The following is a 23,195-nucleotide window of genomic DNA, read 5'->3' on the forward strand; positions in this document are numbered from 1 at the left end:
GTCAAAGTTTGAGCTTCAAACCTCAAACCACTCATGATGTTTATGATGATGCATGCAAATGTAAATACATACAATGCATACATATGTACATACATACTATACGTACATATATTAGCAAAATTTAGATTTTTACAAAAGTGTTTTTATTTTGCATCGCATTATAATTGTAATAGTGTTTACGGATGTGATACGTAGCATGTGATGAATTTTTGCACACATGATCAATTCGAACCACGCACTTATGTATGTACAAAGATAATTTTTTTTACGTTGGTGACACGAAAGTACGTATAAAAGTAAATTTTCTGGAACTGAAAATTTCAAAAAGTTTGTTGTGCAGCCTTAAAGTTCATAAAGTGGGGATTACAGAAAAAATCAAACAAAGTCTTGCAAAATACGTTAAATACCGAAAAATTACCTTCCAAAAATGTTGCAAAAAACTTTGTCTCCAACTGTCATTAAAAATTATCACCATTTATGACGAGACCTACGTCAACCCTGATCCCTTAAAGACTTCGGAAAACACATTTTTTCACGCAGGCAGCCCTGCCAGTCTAGATTATCAACAAAACTTGTGCATAAAAACTGAACTCCCTGTAAAATTCCGAATTGGTCATGCCACGGTTAGCATTGAGAAAGATACCCCTAAAACAGTAAACCCCATAAATGACCTTTATTTGGGAGAAAGTGGCAAGTTTTTGACATTGTGGGATAGAACGGAATCTAATCTTCGTTTCAACGCGAAAGAGATAGAAAAATTCGAACGTTAATGGCGCAAAACCAGCAAGTACATTTCGGATTTCGAGTGAAAATCGCAAATTGGAAGGTAGTTACGGAAAGTCGTATTGGTGACCAAGAATGAAGAAAGATAAATCCTTCGAAACAAACACTGACATGTCTGGTTCCTACCTACAATTTACGAAAGACTTTATAAATATCTACCAAGCGGGTCGAAATGCACAGGTCATTGAGCGCGGTTCCACTTAAGAGAAAATGGATCATACTTACTTAATTTTCTACCGTCTTCCCTTCATGGTCCTAATTCTTGTTTTTATCGTCATGCTGTTCTCATATATAAAACTTGGGTGTCGATGTACAGACATAGGCGTGGATGCTACTTCTCAGAAAGCAGAAGGGAGAATTATGAAATTAAGTGGCTAAAAATTATATCGCCATGGAGGTGGCATATTTTTCGTGTATATAAAAAGTACAAAAAGAGCTACATGATAGTATCATGATGATACTATCATGATGATAGTACCTCATTACCCACACGACCAATGTGCTTCTAATTGTTAATCAAGAAATGATGAGAATTTGATGGAAATTTTTTGAAAAAGAACATTTGTATGTATATATTTTTATTGAAATTATGGACATATTTAGACAGTATTATTACTTATGTACGTACATATACATATGTATGCATATAATAATTAAGGTGGTATTAGACAAGGTGACTAATTTCCTTCTTACATATCTCAACTATGAAACTCGACGATTTTATGTCAAATGAATGTAAACAAATTTCATTATACAGATTATGTCAATATGTATTTATTTTTGTATAAAAATAATATTTGTCGTGGCATAATTAAATTAGCAGTTATGAAATAGGATGGATTGGAACAATGTTGATAAATTATTTGGTACATATGACAGATATAAATAAATATTGTAGGAACCCTAAAATAATTTGTATACACAAATATCATTAAACCAATTATATTTGAGATTCAGATGTGCACAGAACATCAGATCTGTCCTCTTCCTCCAGCTTATCACAGGGTTTGTCCTTGCACCTCTTATTTGCGCAGGACGCGCCCACTCCGATAAGCACGAGCAACAGCACCACGGAAAGGACGAATGTGCTCATTTCCCAAATGTGGGAAACAACAAATGCAAATTTAGGTTCAACATTGTTAATTTTCAGGTCGTGTTCGCAAAGTTGGATGGACCTAAGGACCTTGGGATAAGTCCTCGTCAAATGTGCCTGGGCGTAGTAATCCGAAGATTGACCACTGGTTTGGTGAGAATATCCCGACGTATCCATGCAGTCAGGCTCCTCGTAGAAGACCACGCACTGGCTGTAGGACCGGATCGAGAAGTTTTTAAAGCTCTGGTCCAAAGTAATGCAGCCGCCGGTGAGGTTAATGTTCATGGCGGTGCCTGAAATTTATATGTAAAAAAAAACTTTAGCAATGGTACATAAATGTAATTTTTGTAATCTTGTAACCATCTAATATCGTAATCTTAGCAATTACAGAGATTACTAAGGAAAATCTGCACAATTATTTACTGGCTACAAACATCGGAGTGAATTTCCTCAATTTTCTCAACTCAACACGAATAAAATATTATTATCATTATTTTATTATTCATAACTGTCAACTGTGGAAACAATTATACCTAGTTACGAAGTTTTCTAATTTTTGTAAAAAATCCATAAAGTTTTATTTAAACTAAATTTTACCAGTAAAATTCCTGCTGCAAAATTTCCAAAATAAGCTTACAAAATTATATTTTGAAACTTACCGTAAAATCCGGAATGGTCGAAAACTGTGACCAAGTTGTCGCCCAACTTTTCTTCCGCAATTTGGTTGACTTTTGGAGGGGTCTTGTCGCAAAAGATTCCACACCTAGAAATGGCCACAGCCTTCGATGTCCAGATGGGCAATTGATGCATGTCCGGGTATTCAGGTCGTAATTGCGTATATCTCCCTCCGCAGTTGACACTTTCATGGAGCTCGATGCAGGAGGTCATATTCCCATGGATTCGAATGGATTTCAAATTTTGGCCTTGGAAAGGGAGAGGGAAACAGGCGTCCCCATTGATCACGAGTGATGAGTGGTTGCCTGTGAGTTTAATAATAAAAAATCCAGAGTTACCAAACCAATTTAAAAATTAAAAGCTGAGAAATTCGAAGAAAATAAATATGTAAAGCTAAAAATTTAAAGGTGAAAACTTTGTAAAGTTACAAAATCTCAGTAACAAATATACATATGCATGTACTTGAATTTAAAGCATCGAGGCAATTCACGCAGTCATTGGCAACTTGTGCAATCCGTTAATTGTATAAGATTATTTTACAAAACTTATACCAAATAAGAAGGCGCCCTTGCTCTGAGTAAGTTCAAAAATTATAAAGCTAATTCTCCTTAGAAATATTTTTAAAATTTTGTAAAAGTTTGTAAGTTTACAGAATTTACGGATTTTACAATACTACAAAGACGTGCGTGAACTGCTTCATTGTTTGACATGATTATGCAAGTAAAAATTTTAAAAGCCAATCTACACCGTTTATGTAATTGAAACTGATCCGACCATGAACATTGACAAATTACAAAATCTCCCAAACTTATTTTTGCAAATATTTCATTTAAAAAAACCTAGGAAAACTAAACGCTGTGACTTTGCTCATCCTCATAATAAATATTAAGTGGACAAATCTTGGTACATACCTTCAAATTCTGGCTTTTGGAATAATTCCACTGTGGTATTGGCCTTTGTGTCGTTGTGCCAATTTCTGGCGTCGCACTTATCGAAGCATGGTCCAATCGATCGAACTATAAGTTTAGTGACTTTAAAATCATTTCCATTCCAGAAAGACGTGTCGGCCGAGAAGGTGGAAAGTGCGACCTCTCCAGACTCCAACCTAGCAAACCATCCTGCACAATTTTCGGAAGAGTAGACGTTCACACACTTTCCATTGGTTTGAATCCGTCGGACGTGGCCCTTCGGAGCGGAAATGCTTGAGCTGCATCTCGTGACGTTGTAAAAAACCATATTTTCATCTCCTTCTTTTGAGGTTTGGGGTTGAATCCCTATTTGTGCAAAAGAATTTTGCACGAAGACTAGAAGCACGAAGATGAGAATAGCCCTAGTTATTGATGAATTCATCGTTGGATGAAAATCTGGACTTGATGAAAAAACTTGATGAGGAGACTTGAGACTTTATTTAGCTCGTCTTGCTGACAAACGGAGAGAGTAAGTGTCAGGCTACTTATTGGAAGTGAACTGAACATTTCGTTGTGCGTAGGGCATTATATATACGTAGATATTTACATAAGTCCTTTACTTGCCTCGTGTCTCAAGTTTGTCTCCAGCTCCCTTCTCCAGTATGTATGTACATTATTGTACATTCTGTATACATACATATGATATTTTGCCTGACAGCGTGAGTCAGGGCTTATGGAACCGTCTGTCTTGCAACAAGTCTCGTTAAACTCATTTTATCAAGGTGAAATTTTGTGCGCATGCATTTAGTATTGGACAAATGAGGAGTTAATTTCGATGATGAGTTAAATCGGTCAACAGGTTGACTGGGGGAGGTACTAAATTTTGGGAATTAATTTTCCAGAAGGGTCAAATGGGGTGACTCATAGTAGTCATAGTTAAACTCATCGAAAGAATACGGAATTTTGCGCATCAAATAAATAGGAAAATTAATGCACAATGTATATAGATGTGCTTAAACAAAAACATTGGTCCCTAAAATTCAGAAGAGATAAAGTGATTGACTCGGGCGTATGAAGGCTGCCCTGTAGGTTTTTTTTTGTAGGCATTAGGATTAGAATCTGATGAGTCAGCCGATCATTATAACCTAACTAAATAGTACATACGCATATTTCTATTTTGGTCTAGATATCCGTGCGTCATAAAAATAATCGGAATTGAGGGATATTAGAAATTTTCAAGATATATGTAATATTTATTTTGCTTAGATTACACTTCCATATTTTAACATTCCGATCTAGCCGAGCAAAAGTTCATTTAAACTGGACTTTATTTAAATTGCTTTTCGACTACGCCGTTTATTATTGTAAAATAATATCCGTCCAATATCTTATGAATTTTACAGAATTACACAGGCAAGCGTGAATTTCCTACATAAATGAACGTTTTGCATTTTACAAAATTAACGCCTAAATATTTTTATGATAACAGGACAAAACTTGAACCAGCAAATCATTTCAATCCCAGTGGCTATACATATTTACTTTGTTCAGCAATAAACCTTATGTTGTATGTGTATCGGAACTTTATCATCATGCGCTGATCATTAAACAATCACATCAATTTTTACAAGCGTAAGGCATTTTGGGTTTCTAGTTAATATTACGTTCTTTAAAACAATGTACACAAACCAAGTTGCCTAACGTCACGAAGGGAATTGGATATTGAGCACGAAATGCGTCATCTTGTCAACACAAAAGAGATTAAGATAACCATAAAAGAAACCTTTCAGAGTCGACGGGGCTGGAAATGATTTGACAACGGAACAATTTCAAGAGAAATGTGGGCAGAGATTTAAAACACGTAGCGTAGTCCACGATACGTGGTCACACTTCAAGAATATAAATAAACCGATGGACATATGTATTTTTTACTAATACAAATATATATGTGCACATATATTCGTACTTATCCTTAGCTTCTAGACGCGTTTAATATACGTCAGAATTCTCCTCGTGCATTATGTTCTGGTTGATTTGGCATAATTCGTAGATAAATAAGAGAGCATTTGCTGATTAGCTAAATTTGTATTTTAGAATCAACTCAATTATCTGAATATAATCAAATAAGTGTTGTGCTGCAAAACTATAGTTAAGCATGGCTATTTTACATACTATATGGGAATCAATATCCTTGTGTGCCCTTTGTTGTAATTTAGTAAATAAACACAAAAATACGTAACTAGATAGATTAAAAGTGCACACTCCATTTGTTGTACTAAAGTATTTCTAACACAAATGTGTAAGTACATAACACGATCTCAAAACTGATTCATAGAGACCTAAATGAAATGATTTAGCATAGCTAATTTGCTATGCATTTTAATGCGAGGAGATATGACGTAGGATTAATTTTTCTTCTTGTTTTGAAATGTCCCTAAAATTACACAAATTCACGTTCATATTCACACTGGCGATATGAATGATACATTGGTAAATATATATCCCATTTCTGTCGGAGTTGAAAATATTATCTTTTATGGCAAAATGATATCGTTGGGTCGATTCAGGTTTTTGTACAGCATTAAATCTCTGCATACCATGCTGGTAATTAATATTTTAGCAAAGCAATACATCTATCCAGATTCCAGATTTTAGCGGTAGATTGTCTATACCTTTCTTTTAATTCTGGATTTTCATTATTCTAATCAGATTCCGCATTCCAGGATATTTTATCGTTGCGTAACCGGAAAAATGGGTCCATGCACGTGATAAATTTTTCAAAAGATATAGGACTCCAAAGGTTTTTTGGAGGGTTTTGCAATTTGTACACAATATCTTGCATTTCTATGTAACGAGCCACCCCGTCACCCGTAGAGAATGACTCATCGACCGTACGTTGGAATGGATAAGTGCATGCCCTTTTTGTCAAGGCCACGGGTGAGATTTGTATGCATTGGTAATGTAGAGCATGACCAAAGTCTTGAGATGGGTTTGTTAGTATTTAAATAGATACTTTCAACTCAACCACATCGAGCCCCAGATTTATTTTTCATGTTACGCCTGGACACGTGCATAAATACATATGTATGCTTTAAATACGTATTGTAATGCAAACTTTACAAAATTTATTTGAACACATGAATATTATTGATGTTATCTGCATTTCCCTTGACAATTTTGGCTCTATATTGATTGCCGAAACTACCAGTAAAGCTGATGGGCAGAATTTCCGCTAATTAGCATCAGATAACAAGGGTCATCAATTATAATGTGCATATAATTGAAAATAAATTTATTTATTATTTGTTGATAGCATTTGCAACCTTATGAATCACATTCATCTTCGTAACGTAGAATATTCGTTCAGGAGGGTAATCTTAAGGTAAGAATAATTTTTTTAGAAGATTTAAAATGATTTTGGTCAAGGCATACATATTTTCACACATACATATGTATACATATATGTCAATATACGGCAATACATATGTATATATGCCAATATATGCTAAGCTAATACATACCTGCAGGCTGGTTGCACATTTTTTTAAGTTTAATGTTAAAATTCATGCTTTCTCCTTTAAATTAAATTTTAACAACTGTGAGAAGTTACTCAATTACGCATTGTGTAATTGATTAACGCCGACATTCTGTTCTTCATTTGATGATTACATAAAACATGTCCACGTATTAATACAGTTTGCAATTAATTAGAAAATGTACATATTTTCATGCTTCATTGACTATCAAGTTATTAATTGTAAATGAAAACAAGGAATAGTTTTGCGTGTATAGGGATATTATAAACGCATAAATATTTATATCACACTTCGTCATTTCGAATAAAAATAATATAATACACATAAATACTTAAATATATGTAACACAAGATAAGCATAATGTATCATTGGAGTTATCATATTTATCATGGTGCATATTAATTATTATTCAAATACTGTTTAAAATTTGGAAACAAAATTTCTTTAGGATTTGAAATTACAATTTTCCTTGCGAAAATTTTGCGCTGCCAAACTGTTCCTCAAAGTGTTCCTCCGCTTTCTCCACCGCAGCCCGAGGATCATTCCGATACAAAAACAATAAACCTTGAATCATAGCCAGCGACACTTTGATTTTCATCTCACGAATAAGCTTGATAAATTTCTCCCTAATTTCTCCACCGTCTTCATGTGGCGCATAAAACTTGTCAAACATGCCCCCAACCTGAGCGTCGTCAGGATAATCAATATGTATTTTGAGATCAACTCTTCCCGGTCGGATTAGGGCAGGATCCAATCGTTCCGGATAGTTCGTCGTGAGAAATACGATTTGTCCATCATCTGAGGAAGCGACGCCATCCAGCGCGTTAAGCAGACCTCTAAAAGTCAACAAGGATTGCGATTGACCTCCAAACGCGAAATGTGTCTGTGACATTTTATTCTCGACTACTTCGAGATCTGGCTCGACCACTTTCTCTCGATTTCCAAACGCCGCGTCAATGTCTTCAAGTAAGATGACAGATTTTGCTGGTGCTGAGTTCAACAATTCCGTGATGGAGTCGTCCGTGAGTCGCTGGGAGAGAGAGACGACGGAGATATTGTACCCTAGCTCGCCCGCAATGGCTTTGACGATGGAGGACTTGCCACACCCGGGGGGACCGTGGAGCAGATATCCCCTCCGGTATGGGATCCCCTTTTCCACGTACCAATTCTCCATTTTTAAAAAGCCTTTGATATCTTGGACGAGACGGGGCAAAATTGTAGCGTCCAGAATTAGAGAGTCGAGAGGACGCTTCTTCTTGAGGCCTCCCATTTGCTGCCAACTGCAGCCGTCTCTCCACTGGTAGATTATTTGCTTAGTTTTGTCATCTTTTTTTGCGATGGGGCTGCATTCCTGGATAATTTCGAGGAGTAGGGAGCGATTCCAGGGGAACGTGGAGAGTGTGATGATCTCGTGGGAGTTGTCGTATTCGCGATGGATCTCAAAGCGGGCGTTTTTGTAGAGGAATGAACTCGCTGATCGGATCCCAATGGTTTTGAAGAAATAGTACTTCCAACTGTTGGGGGAGGAGACGAGGCGGTAATCATAGGGGTCCTCGTCGCCCAGGGCGATGGCGGATATTTCCTCGCTTTTGCTGCTTAATTCTAGCTGGTCGTCGGGTAAGGGGACTTGTTTGCTGATAAGTATTTGATCCCGAAATCCTGAACAGTTTGGATTCCTTGCCAGCCATCGGAGCAAGGAGTTGTAAATTATTTCGTTATAAGTTTCACGACATACGCCAGATCCACAGATTTGGAGGGATATCTGTGTAAACAGTAATGATTAAGATTATTAAAATTCCAGGAAACTCATAATTTTGAGTAACAATTTAAGAATTACATATGTAAAGTTAATAATTACGTATGTTTAATTTACCATGAAACGCTTCTTGATTCGAACGAAACTCCATCGTATCAAACGGATTGAGACTGTAAGGGTGGCCAGGAGGAGAAGGATGGTGACTAGCTTATCCTGGATCCAGTTATTCGCAAAAAAGGTGAACATGTTGTTATCACGGTTTGGGCAGAAATCTTCTGAAACTTGTGGAGAGCTCATGATTCGCGATTTGTTTCTCTCACTGCACACGAATGAGAGTGAGGTTAAATTTGTTGAGCATTTTATGGACGAATGAGGAATACAACGAAAATGCAATAACGTTGCACAGGTACAGGACATTTGTATCATGTCCCGACCAAAAACGTATGTATGAGAAGAGTCGCATTAGATCGATGATATCACACACGTTGCATTGTGCCGGCATTAGATCATGCATTTCGCGAAATGAGTCATGACTCAACTGACGTGTTTTAATGCATGGTAGATACATATGCATGCTTGTTCCTTGCCATAATACCTATTCGCGAAACGTTGTTGGTAATGTTATGTACATATTATTATATGCATCTCTTGTTAGGTCGTTATTCGCAAACGATTCCCTCGGTGTGCGAACCTTGTTGACTATGTACCTGGCATTTTGTATTGAAGCAAAATTCCAGGAATCTCGTAATAAATTAGGGGTAAAAATCAAGACTGGATCATTGAGTGTGCTGTTCTACAATGTCACGGTCGTTTCAATCGATGGTTTTGATGCTTAATCGAATGGCTTATGTAGTTACATAGTTTGTTACTGTGTGCCTAGTTTTAGTGGATTTTTTTTTGTGGAAATACATGACTCTAAGGTCCTAGCTAAGTCTACTTTATAGAATTTGGTAATATTAAATTTGCGTAGTTGTTAAATAGGAATATCTTTTTGTAACTTTATTGTTTTTCTCCTTAATTTCGCATTAATTGAAAATATATCATAACTTAATTAATTTATTTAGAAATCAAATACGTAAATCCCGAATAATGCCAAAAATTGTTACCCAGCCGGGAATCGAACCAAGGCTCCCTTAAATTCATGTCAAGTGCTCTGACCTCTGAGCTACTAGGGCAATTAGTAACATTATAGGAACTTTTACTGATATTTGTCTGTGGCCTTTTTCTGTGAATTTCTACTTTCTTTTACGGTGGTAACGAACTGTTGCCTACCAAAGAAAGTTCACTTTTGGCCTACGATGGAAAGTTCTTTTTTATTCCGAACTAGGAATTTGTTTTGATTTTAACACTACTTCTATCCTTGTGGAAACCAAATTTATTTAGAAATCAAATAATTAATTATTTAATTAATTTATACCATGAAAAACCACTTCATTGTAATTTCATTTTTCGTTCAATGTTGTATTGATCTGTATCTTAACCGAGAAACATAGTATTGTATATGCATGGTAAATATTTGTCAAGTTGCTTTTCGTGTTACCCTGATTATTTCAAACACAAATTATATATTTGTATCCTAACATAGAAATAATAATTAGATTTGAGTAGATAAATTTATGCATCTCGCGAATATAGGTTTACACATGAGCTATGTGCAATATAATATAAGATGTGTGAGTACATTTATTATGTTTTGTAATTCAAAGTTGGATAGATTGTGACATTTGATATACTCTAAACTGTAATACTTCATCATTCGATTTCTTTAGCATTATATTTACAAAACTGCACCAGCATGAAATTCGTTAAAAATAACTGCATGTAGGAATATGTTAGTTAAATTAATTTATATACACACCCACATAATGAGATTAAAAGCCAGAAGTTAAATACTATGGAATGCAAACAAAATAAATTGGTATAACCAAAACTAAATACAAGTACAAGTATTTCAATCTCAAACTATTATTTTTCTGCCACTCCAATCACCATATTTGTCTTCCCTGATTTAATATATTTATGATCCACACTTTGAAACGCGGCGTGTTGGATATCTTTGCCAATGTCGCGATCCAAATGGGCATTGAGGAAGACGCGAGCTATTCCGCTGTACGTCAGGAAAAGTTGGAGTAGGTGGGTAGCTGATCCTTTGTCTGCGGCGAGGTGATCCATGAAGTAGAATTTGCCACCCTAATCACAAAATTAGGCTGTTAAAATTATGTTAATGAATTTAAAATGTAATACGAAAATAGAACATTGTTCGACATACTGGGACAAGAACTCGTAAAATTTCCTTAAACGTCTTCTCGATATCCTTCACTTGACAAAATACCATAGTTCCGACAAGTACATCGACCGAACCGTCAGGAATTTCACTCATATCTTCGACTCCGGTGATGAGACGGCGTTCCAGTTTGACTCCAGGATACTGAGGACGATACATGAAGAATTAATTAAGAATTGAAAGCATATGGCTGTACAGAATAAATATATATTTTTTAAAATCCAACCTTGCTCAGATTTTCTTTCACATCGTTTTCAAAGAATGGATTTGGATCAACGGCAATAAACAAACATTTGGTTGGAAAATATTTAAAATTGGTTCCTACAAATTAGACAAAATGAAATATTTCAATTCTTCGTTTTAAATTTTGTTACATTTTTTAACTTCGTAATTTTTTAAATTGCAGTAAATTCAAGTTACCTGACCCAACTCCAATTTCCACAATGCGAATACCGTCATGTCCAGATTTAAGTTCAGGTACGTTGGATACCTTGCACTCCGCCAATATTGGACCCAAGTGACGAAATAAGGTATCCTTCAGATCATCCATGTTAAATGAGGAGTGAGAACCATGCTTGTGACCGTGTGAGTGGCCGTGCCCTTTCTTCTCCTTTTGAAAAGTTCTCGCCAAAAACCTGAAATTTTATTTAAGTATTTATATTATTAAAGGTTACAAAAACTTAAGAGAACGAACCCATACTTTTTCATGTTTAAATTCAGTAAATTTTTATGGAAATAAGTATTTAAATTACCAAACGTAGGAAAATGCTCTGTTTTATACGAAATTATTCTAATTTTTAACTTAATTTAAAAATATGTATGTATGTACCTTTGTCTTAGCGAATATAAAAAACTCCGGTTTAAGTACAAAACTCCAATTGTTCCCGTGATAGAAGCGAAAAGTAAATACTTTTTTGTTTGCAAATCCATTTTCACGACAAAAGTGATTAAATTGGCCACAAGTTTTGTATAGAAATGAACTATTTATATGAATAAAATCCGGCTAAGGCTTCCTCAGCTGTCCACATGAAACCGACTTTTGTTGAAACGGAAATGATATGAACTTTATAGAGTGAGTCGGGTCCTTATATACTTTTACCTGCATACTGTACGTACATATATATGTATTTATGCACATGTGTAGCACAAGATAAAATGCATGCCGATTTTACAACATGTTCGTACATATGAGCACATACACTATCCACAATTCGCACCAGGCTTTAAACCTTGATCGGGCATTCGCCTATCTAGCAATGTTTCTTGCCCGGGCACAGGATACCCCTGCCCGACCAAGGTTTATTCTCTGATTCGCACTAAATCTTATGTACATATCCAGCATTATTTCAGCTCCTATGTATGTACCATGTACGTACTACATATGCATGTATGTATGTATGATTTTTCTGCCAAATGGCCCTAAACGCAACCACAATCACGGGCATATGGGAATCCCATGATGGGATTATGAGAAGGCTTTTTCTATCAAGTATGAAGTACGAAATATGTGTCTAACGTACGGTCTTATTTATACATAAAAAATATTTCGTAATTTTTGAAAATCTCTAATTTGGAGAAATTACATAATACCCATTTGCAATAACTGCATATCGCCTTGATGGCAAGTATGTAATTACGGTTTAATTTGAACTCGATTTGATGAAGTCGTTTAGAAAAAAACTTTTTGAGACTATGACCTTTAAAATTTACAGAATCCGAATATTAAAATATTATTTTGGACTTGGACCATGGTTCAAATTCAAGTGTACATAAAAAATACTGTATGTATGAATATTTTTTTAAATTTTCTTACCTGTATTTGAGTGAAGTTAGAAACTTCGGGTTGAAGTACAAAGCTATAATTGCACTGGTAATGCCAGCGTAAATTAAGTATTTATTGGATTCCATGTCGACTTGTCTCAAAATTAGATTAGTATCAGCTCAAATATTAAAATTATGCACTTCCAAATTGTTGAGGTAGTAGATGCGTTCCGCGGGGTACTGGTTGCAGACAAAGTGCATCTTTGAGGTGAGGGGGACTTTATATAGGTGTCGAAAAATGTCATGGAAACGTTCATACGCACTCTTGCACGAAATGCTGAAGAGATGCTTAAAATTACGCTACTTAATAATGCCATAACTTGTCGAGTTACATATACCTCTCGGTATCAATTTTCTGCCGAGTGCCCGCAAGTTTAAGCACAGGCAGGATTCAAGGTGCTTAAATATACGAATTGCTATATACATACATACACACACATGCATACATACATAAATATGCATCTACTGTGCACTACAGTCCGTATCTTTTTATTGAAGAGATGAATGGCAAGTACATACATCACTTTATTGCCATTTTTTGTCTTATACACTACGAGAAGCATAATCATGGTTATCTGTAATTGCGTAATGCCTAATTCAGAATTTAGAATACTACATACGAATTGACAAGTGTATGTTACGAGTACCTACTTATTTTTTGCTGTCGTCATTAATGCCACTACTGTAGACCCCTCCAGTCTGTCTGTCTCTCGCAAACGGGTATGGCATGCATGTGCAATAACGTGCTGTGCTTACTCAGGAGTCAGTGCCTTATACATTGCATTGAGAATTTTCTTCCAAGCGACCCAATATTAAGTAAGATTGCGAGTACACAAAGCACACCGGTTATTTTTTGGCAGCAACTTTCATTTACTAACCTAAACCTCATACAGACTAATTGAGTATTTGTAAACAGCAAATAATGAAGTTAGATGTACATACATATATAGATACGTACATACATACTTATACTTTATGTATGCATCATTCATAAATATGTAGCTGCGTGGACAGTTCCTAACCAGTTTATAAACTCGTCTCCCAGCCTAAATTAAAACTAATTTGTAAACTTCATCCTTGGCATGTGACACTCATATAAATATAATCCAATTAGAACAAATCCGGTTCGGAAAATCTCTGCCGAATCTACTTTTGCATCAAAGGCAAAGCTGAATGCATGTATTTGAGACACACTAATGCAACGTTCAGAACTTTGCTGGGCTCTCATTGCTTCCACTAATCATTTCTATCATTGTCTTTGTCTTTCATGTGTTCATCGATTTTAAGAGTAATCTATACAGTCAGCATGTACCATCGTAGCACAAAGAACAATAATATGTATACTTTACTAAATATATGATATTAGTAGAAGGACTATTGCTACTGAATCTCATTCGAATTTCAATGTAAATGCAATTTACTTGATATTCCTCGAGTTAATGGTCGTAATCAATTTTTTCAATCTATTTATTTGTCTGCAACGCATAATTCCATATACTAAAACTATCTATGATTATTTTAAATTAGCGGTTTATCCATGTATTTCAAATAATTTCAATATTTTTTTTATTATTTTTCTTTCCATGTTCATTTTACATACATTTATTTTGAAAAAGCTAAACGACCAGCGCCATAATAATTGATTTCAATAATTGATTAATACATATGTAAGTATTTTCTAAAAAAGCATCCTGTTTTCCAAGGTAGAATAAATTTCAATTTCAAACCAAAATTGCAAACCATTCTGTGGGCAAAAAATATTTTGTTGTTTGAGTCCAAAGAATTCGTTTCTTCTAAATGTATAACAAATTGTTCTACATAATTTTTACGTACCAAATAAAGGCTGCACGAAAATTTGGTGGCGCACCCTTCGTGTGGGATGCACGCCGCGGAGAGTTGAGGGTCACCAATCACAGCAAGATTCGATTCTATACTTACTGCGGAATCCTGTATTTACGAATCGCTTATTTGGGGCCTCGCTTAGTAAATATTTCATCACATGAATCCCTCGCACAAATTTGCCTTCTGACCGTAGTGTTTATAGTCGCATTGTTCGATTGTAATTCTTCTCTATTTTTTATACCCACGCCTGAAAATTCTGCTGCAGTAATTAACGCGTATCTGCGGTTTGGGAATGAATTCACAGGTAATTTGTAAAATATGTTTAAAGAATAAAGCTGGATCCATACGTCATACTCACAGGTCGCCCTTGATTCGTAGAAATTTGATGGGGTACTTCCGATAACATCTTATCGCGTCGTAGCATCACAACTTATTAAAAAAAGAATTTGGAAATTTTCAAAAAATTTGTGTTGTGAGGGAATTCACAAAGAATGATTTTCAAACAACAATTTTTTTCTGTTTTGTTTTGGTCCCCATGGATTATTTGTAATTTGTATCGCTTGTGCTGAAGAGGATGGGTCCCCAGTTGCTGGATAAAGTTGTGAATAAAGATCCGATAAAGGTTTTACAGAGGGCATGTGGGTACACCAGATTTTACTGAAACAATTAATCAGAACTATGTAACTTACTTTCCTAAATATGTACATACTGTATATATACATGCACATGATTATGAAATCAGGAGTGTGGACCCAACTTTATTTATTTCATTAGATGGCTTGCGAATATCAAACTACAAAAACCATAAATTTCTTCATGAATTTCAATAATCAGATCATTGATTTATTTTAGCTAAATGGAAACCACGTTTGCTGCCATATTCGGATAAACCCACGACATATTTGTCAATTTGGTGCTCCTTCACAGCACTAGCTGCAATTTTCTATCCACCATGGCTCGCTCTTCACTACTTTATGTTCCCAAAAAGCTTGGCCTACCCGACGTCACTGCTGACATCGTTACAACTTGGAATATTTCCATATCTAGCCTATGGCGTATTCTACACTTGGATGTTATTCGCCATTTGGGCGAATATATCTGTCAATGGGATTATTCTTGGAAGCTATGGATTCCTCATATTTAACGTGCTTCAAAGAGAGTTAATGGGACACAGTAAGACGGGATATTCTACCCGAAATGTCCTGCGGAGTGAGAATAATCTTACCCGTGTGTACAGAGAATTTGAAATATTACATAAATATGTAAATTCAATATTTGAGCATATCCTACTTCCAGCACATATTGTATGCGGACAAGTTTGTATAGCGTGTAATTTTATGCTAATCACTGGGCGGAAATACTTGGATGGCACGACGGTGTTAATTCTTGTATTTTGGAGTACTTGTGCCCTTACGGTTTGGTCAATTATTCTGGTAATGGGGTCCTTCGTGTACAGCCATGGTGAGGAAGTGCTAAGTTTATGGAAATATTTGGATTGGTTGGTCAAACCAGGATAGAAAATATATGGCAAAGTTTAGACAAGCGTGTCGCCCTCTAGGGATACGAGTTGGGTGGAACTACTTTGTTAAGAGGTCAAGTGTCCTAAAATATTTTCAGGGAATTATACGTGGCACGTTCAGGGCACTGTTGGCGCTGAAGGGAACTTAATTACCTATCTTATTATCTTATGGTTATTTATCTGTTTATTCATTTGTATGTATATGTATTTATTAACTACATAGCCATTAGCCCATGCAAATCTTTTGATAAATACAGAGTTTGCATGTATAGTCATATAAGTGTCGGGTGTAGGGAAAAACCAATTTATGATAAAAAACTGTACTGTACTGGGATTGGGAAAGCCCTGTACATCCTACCACATTTGCCACGTAGGAGAATGAATGCTGGAAATTACAGGCAGATTCCATGGAGTTGTGGTGGCATCCAAATGACGATGGCGTCGGCATTTGGATGCAGAGTGTGATCCATTCTCATCTTTCTCGCTAGGAGAAAGCTTGACTTTCTCTACAAATGCCTCGTTGGATGGGATTCATGTCAAAGATGAGCGGATGGAGGGTATGAAAATTTATGAATTATTGATTGCAAAAATTTAGGGATGACTATGAGTGTGACGAAATGAGGTATCTGTATGCTTCTTAAAGTGGAGAGGGGTAGTGACAAGCGGGATTGGGAGTGGGGGTAAGACCGAGAATTTTGTACCATGTTTGATCTATTGTTGATTTAACTAGTCTAGTCTAGCTGTGATTGTAAATTGTTGTAAAGCAACGAGGGAAATTACTGGGAAGATAGTTTAGTTTAAAGTTTCTATGTGCTAGCTGTATTACAAAGGTAGGATGATTACTTGATGTTCAAATCATCTTAAGCAACTGAATTACTTACATACATACATATGTACATATATTGAGTAATTTAAAAATTCATTTATGTACATATGTACAGGTACACGCAGTCCAAATTATTTATCACCTGAAATATTTTGGTGTAAATTTTGATACAATAATAATATGCAAACTTGTAGAATATGTAGCTTTAATTTAAAAATGCACAAAATACTTTATTAAGAAAGCCACATGCTACTTGTAATTCATCTTTATGTTTCTTGAAGATTGGATCTAATAGTTAGTCCATAGTTGAAGCAATCTATTTATAAAACATTTAATACTTGAACGTTTGAAATCAACCTTACCTGTCAGTTAAATACCTATGTACATATGTAATTCTGTATAACCGACACGCATTGTGTAGCTGTACAGATAAAGTAAAAAAATGGGTGGCCTGATTGGCATGTTGTTCTAGTCATTCCGATAAGTCAATTGCACATTGTACTTGTGCAGAATGCCATTACATCTCATTTGTTCATGTTACTATGACCAGCCTCAATTTAATGACTGGAAAGTCCAAATCCTTGCATAATGATGCCGAACTCTCTCACCTTTGTCCTGAAATTCTTTAGTGAGACAAAACACAAACACAGAAAGAAGCCATCATCTTCTGGAGAATGATCATAGCATTAATTTAAACATAAATACGTGGAGGTTACAAAAGTTTTCATGCATATTTATGTCTAGCCGAAATCGCTGTTTTGCTCGGAATAAAAATAATTAGATACTTAGGTTTTAAGTAATTTGTACATTCGATTTAGAAAATAAGTGAAGTCTTTATTCTCCTTTGCAGTTATATCTAATCGTTTGACTCGTTTCCATAAATTTATCTTCCTGTTTCAAGTTTACAGATATTTAAATTGCCTCACCTAAGGTCTCCTTTTTCCCAAAAGTCCTTAATTTATTTATTCTGCGAACTGCGTTTCATGCTGGAACTTCATCATGCCATCAGAACTAATAGTAAGGGGAAGCCGATGCGCAAATATTCGTTACATAAAGTTGCGGAATTTGAGTGACAAGATTAACAGTGTCGCCCGATGATTTTTTAGTTTTATCACGCCATCACCTTGGTACAGGAGGTGGAAATTTGCATATAAAATGAATCCCGATTCAGATCAAGGCATCAGTACGGGATCCCTCCTCCTACAAGTAATTACTAACCTAGGAAGTCAGCAATTCCAAATTCGTCAAGGAACATGAAGGTCTTAGCAATTTTAGCCCTCGTGGCGACAGCCGTAGTTGGCTCCAGCCTTCGAGAAACACTAGAAACTGGACCAGCTTGTCGTAAGTTGAGCAAATTATTGAAATAATACAAGTCACACCAAATATAAATTAACCAAATATTTTATTCTCATAGCCCCCGCCGACCCCCTGAATGCCCCAGCCGGTCCACTTAACGTTACCCTCGACCCCATTTTGAAGATCGATCAGGGGAGCACCAGAGGGTAAACGAATATTTAATTACTCAAAATTTTTGAAGGTTGGTAATAACTTTAATTAATTTTGTAGCGATCTTCTCGCCACTGGCCTCTCAGGATTGTCGTACGATTACACCATCATTATCATCACGTTGACCCTTAACTTCCACCTGACCTTGCCCTCGGCCCATATCACGACCGACTTTGTCGTCACGGGATACCTGGATGCTCGACCATTCTCCTCGGGATGCATCCCATCCGGAAATTTCACTGGCAGTGGAGCCTCCACCGTTCACGCCAGCGCATTGGACGTCAACATCCGCGCTGTCCTCTTCGCCAACTTGATCACCAACAAGCTGTCGATTCGAACCTTGGAAATTAGAAACATCTCCTTCGGCTCTGACATTATGCTCTCCTTCGGCCCTGACCTTCTCATCGGAGGAAGTCCAGTCGACTGGGATGCAGTGTCTGCCGGACTCAAGACCTGTTTCGATGCCGAATTTGCCGCCAACAAGGCCGCCATCACGGAGAAGATTCGACTAGCTGGAAATGTCGTGATTGGAAAGTATACCATTGATGAGCTTTTGGAGTTGATTGGAGGAGGCGGCGGCACATGTCCACCACCACTCGAATAATTATACGTTAAGGATTTGATTTGACAAAATATTTATTTATAGTAATGTGAAAATGTTTAATTTCAATAACACTTTAAATTCTCCAGAATTCTTTAATCACTATTAAATCGAATCAGGGCAAAATTTAAAAAACGGTCTATTCATTTGCATGGAATGGAGAAAGAGCATCTTTTTTAAATTACATAGCGGTTTTATGTATTGAATAAATTTCAGTATTGTCCATTTTACATAATTTTAAATACAGACATATTAACAATGAGATATTATAAATATACATGCGTTTAAGTCGCGAAGCAACGCAAATTAAAGTTTATGACTCAAATGGTCAACTGGTCTGGTGGTTTATGAGGGATTTTGGGATTAAAATTGTTCTAAATTCGTCAAATTAAGAATATGTAAGTACTCCTTTCGGTTGATTATTCCAGATAATTCTTGATCATTTGGCATGCACGGATTAAGAAATGGGTTTCTACAGAAATCGTTGCTTTCTCTATGACCGATGCATGCTCCTATAGCATCCCACTCTAATTGAAGTTATCCTTGTGAATGGTAACTCTGACTTAAGTGGAGGCCCAACCTGAAATTGGCAGGGTTTTCGCAAAATGCAGTAATTACTTTCTTGCAGGTTATTATGACATTGTTTTCTTGACTGGATTAAATACTAGGAGGGTCAATTCGATTAAGTCGGGACTAATCTATCTCTTGGCTGACGCTATTTATCATGATTTAGAACAATTATAATTTGAACGAGTGATTGAAGTTAATGGTCTGGCTCCGATCAATAGTATCAATTTAGGCAGATTATTTCTTAACTGAAGATATTTATACTTTGCGTAGGTATCGACATTAACCAACACTTGCGTTTTCTCATCCAGTAGATTAAATTTCTTTATGTCTGTTGAACCAACTTCATTAAGAGAAAGCTCGAGAAACCTCTTTCTTGCCACCGTGACCGCCACCACGATTTCTTCTGAAGGATGCTCATCATTGCAATCCAAATCCACAAGGTTGTAAGAAAGATAGTTATCTCTTTGGCTTAATTATAAAATAAAGCGACACTTCGGATTGGATAGACCAATAAACCAGACTTAATAAAGTGTCAAGGTTTACACGCTCTCGATAGCTTCCCAGTGATCGCTACCAATTTTACAACTGGACAGACATGTCTTTTCCATAAAGTGGAAACATACATAAGTTCTCATTTAGTGAGAAAACACAGCTTGCCAAAAGTATATAAAAGCTGATAAAGTCAGTGAATATGTCACTTTCACCTTTAATTCGGCTTCTTCCTAATCCTGCCAATTCTTCCGAGTTTGGAGAGGATATCATTATGAAAGCCTTGGCAAGAGTCCTCCTGCCCCTGGTTCGGCGTTACATCAAGAATTCCAGAAAATTTTTCTGCATTCCGTTCAGCTGGGACCGCGTGGGCGATAAAGTGGTCAGATCTGCACGCAAGGAAAGATTGATTGTACGCTCCGGAATAATCCTCCACTTGACATATGTCGTGCTCCAAATTCTGGTCCTCTGGAAGAAATCCTTCCCCATGGTGCAGAAACTGGAAGGTGTGGTCATCTTGTTCGTCTACATTGGTGTTCAGATTCGACTGGGATGCCGACTATGGGCCGATGATTCTCATCAATACCATCATTTCAAAGGGCAAGGTGAATATCGGTGATGATAAGACCAAAGAGTCAGGTCTGTATTCATTGCATTTTAACTTTTTAAATTTGCATCATTTCAACGCAACCAATAATTTTTTGCAGAACCACCTGTTAACAAAATGGTCATAAAATTGGTCCAAATCTTCTGCCACTTAAGCGAGTTGGTCACCTACACATTTCCCATTCTGATAACAGTCACAGGCCTCATTTTCCCCTGTAAACCGCCCCTTTTGGGATCCATCGTGTACCACTTTTTGGACCAGGATTGTCGCGTCTGGAACTACGACATCATTTGTTTCGATGTCAAGAAGGTTGCTATCGCCCTGCTCGAATTTCTCATCAGTAAGCACGGGACCGTAAGCGGACTTCACTACGCTGTCTACTCGTTGGTCAATGGAATCATATATCTCATCCTAAAATTCAATCAAATTGTTGAAATTCGGGCGTCGATCATGAAGTTTCGAGAGGTGCAAGTGCTGGAAAATTTCCTTAATGGAAATATCCGAAGTCGGCTTTTCCCCATTGCGATGGGAGTGATTCCCGTAGTCCAAATATTCGTTGGATTTGTGATTCTCAAGCTGAGTAATGTCGAGGAAGGCAAAAGTCTGGACTGGTTGAAGCTTGGAATGTTTGGAATGGTTTATCTCGAAGTGCTGTCTTTCAACTTGATCGCTGTTTCGGCCGGGGCGAAACTGTACGATGGGACACAAAAGTGGTTGCAGGGTCAAAGGTCAGCGAGGATTGTGGGGATAGAAGAAATTGATTTCAGGAGGGCTAAGGTGATGAGGAAGGGTTGGAAATCTTGTCGACCATTGAGACTGCAATTCGGCAATAACTATGTCGATCGGTTGACCCCTCTTGTGATTCAGGAATTTTGTGCGGTGCAGACCATGTCGCTGATTTTGTTGAACAAGTCGTCATAAAAAAGAATTTGTGGAACGTTGATGATAGAAATACAGAAGTATCTTACATAAACATGTAGGTACCTGCGGCTCTTATTGCATGTACAGCAGGTATCATTTTTGCATACAGGAAGGATGTATGTAGGCTTATGTACATACGTGCCTAGATTTGTATGATTGAGTTTGGGCTGCACAGACATATCTACATAATCTATATATTTACATAAAGCTGTTTTATAAATCAAGACAAAACGACCTAGAATTTCATCAAATGATTGCTTGATTTAAATTATGTATAAGCCAAATCTGAAGGACTAGATGGACGTTATGCACCAAATTAAGGATTACTGATAATCATTCCGTGATTGGTTTTGATGGATTTACTTATCTGCATATGTGAAGTAATGAAAGTATAATTATGACTGCTTGTTATATATATGTACGATACTGCCCAAAAAAATGTACAATACTTTTACCAATAAGCTTCATAGGTTAGTGAAAGTACTTGCTCTAGCAATTTAATTACAACTGTTGTATATACATACATACATATGCTCATTTTTTAAAATAATGTGTTGCGAGTGAGTATTTCTGTATTTCAAAATATTTTGATGTTAATTTTTCCCCACGACAAAATTGTTTGTGAAGTTTTTTATTTTATTTTGGGGTTTATATATAAGCAAATTAATTAAGATTATTAACTGTTATGTACATGATCATAGGCTGAATATGTATGGCACTTTCGTCTCTGAATTTCACCCCACAGACGTAATTCACTGTGTACGGGAAACCATCCAACCACAAATAAAGCTGTCAAAACTAAATATTTAAAATTTCGACATTTTGAGCGTTATACCTTTTATCATTGCATACAATAATTTTTTCTCTGTATCGGCGATGCGCCGATACCAAGCTGATTGACGACGTAGAGCTCTGAAACTGATCGAAAAACATTAATTTCTGCTGTGCCCAGCTACCGAATGAATGAATATGCTGATTTTTCTGGTTTGCAATATTTTAAGCTTTTGTTTGTATATGATTATACGAGGTCATGACAGGTGCTTACATATTTATCATGTGTTTTGTTGCTGGTAGAAGTTCTACCGTGGAACCCTTGTCATAAGTTGATTAAAGATTCTATTTAAATATCGATGTTTCCTTCCCTGGGCTTCGTAGTGGTTTAAGCCGACAGTGAGAACACAAATAGTATTATTCTCAGAATTTTATCACCCTTGGAATGTCCAGCGTTTTCACCCCGTTTAGTCCTACCTGCCTTCTTGTTGTTAAAAAGTTTGTCACCTCACCCGAAGTCATTCACCCTAAATCCAGCCATTAAGAAATAAGGATTAGTGTAGTGATTCTCCATGTCTTGGGGAGAATGCTATGTAAATTTCCTACCCCCAAATCACTTAAAGTGTAAGACACGGAACAGTGTACCCTTACGTGATTTGGGGGTAAGAAAGTTGACGTTCTCCCCAT

General features: G+C 36.5%; 4 protein-coding genes across 4 annotated transcripts; 1 reads left to right on the top strand and 3 right to left on the bottom strand.

Annotated features, from left to right (window-relative positions):
• Positions 1 to 290: 290 nt before the first annotated feature.
• Positions 291 to 4,128, bottom strand: LOC118434163. The gene is made up of 3 exons (XM_035847000.1): positions 3,463 to 4,128; positions 2,536 to 2,856; positions 291 to 2,169 (listed from the first exon to the last, which is right to left on the bottom strand). The coding sequence occupies exons 1-3, from the start codon at positions 3,899 to 3,901 to the stop codon at positions 1,724 to 1,726; spliced, it is 1,206 nt and encodes a 401-aa protein (XP_035702893.1). The 5' UTR covers positions 3,902 to 4,128; the 3' UTR covers positions 291 to 1,723.
• Positions 4,129 to 6,695: 2,567 nt separating this feature from the next.
• Positions 6,696 to 9,117, bottom strand: LOC110863633 (mitochondrial chaperone BCS1). The gene is made up of 2 exons (XM_022112986.2): positions 8,869 to 9,117; positions 6,696 to 8,757 (listed from the first exon to the last, which is right to left on the bottom strand). Exons 1-2 carry the CDS (start codon positions 9,046 to 9,048, stop codon positions 7,453 to 7,455), a joined length of 1,485 nt encoding a protein of 494 aa, XP_021968678.1. The 5' UTR covers positions 9,049 to 9,117; the 3' UTR covers positions 6,696 to 7,452.
• A 1,074-nt stretch (positions 9,118 to 10,191) lies between these two features.
• LOC110859361 (methyltransferase-like protein 7A) lies at positions 10,192 to 12,136 on the bottom strand. Its single transcript, XM_035846117.1, has 5 exons — positions 11,865 to 12,136; positions 11,456 to 11,670; positions 11,262 to 11,356; positions 11,021 to 11,179; positions 10,192 to 10,941 (listed from the first exon to the last, which is right to left on the bottom strand). Exons 1-5 carry the CDS (start codon positions 11,963 to 11,965, stop codon positions 10,717 to 10,719), a joined length of 795 nt encoding a protein of 264 aa, XP_035702010.1. The 5' UTR covers positions 11,966 to 12,136; the 3' UTR covers positions 10,192 to 10,716.
• Positions 12,137 to 18,208: 6,072 nt separating this feature from the next.
• LOC110857876 lies at positions 18,209 to 19,285 on the top strand. Its single transcript, XM_022106493.2, has 3 exons — positions 18,209 to 18,384; positions 18,458 to 18,545; positions 18,610 to 19,285. Exons 1-3 carry the CDS (start codon positions 18,297 to 18,299, stop codon positions 19,151 to 19,153), a joined length of 720 nt encoding a protein of 239 aa, XP_021962185.1. The 5' UTR covers positions 18,209 to 18,296; the 3' UTR covers positions 19,154 to 19,285.
• Positions 19,286 to 23,195: the final 3,910 nt, after the last annotated feature.

Source organism: Folsomia candida, unplaced genomic scaffold, assembly GCF_002217175.1.
Source record: "Folsomia candida strain VU population unplaced genomic scaffold, ASM221717v1 Fcan01_Sc001, whole genome shotgun sequence".
Lineage (NCBI taxonomy): Eukaryota > Metazoa > Arthropoda > Collembola > Entomobryomorpha > Isotomidae > Folsomia > Folsomia candida.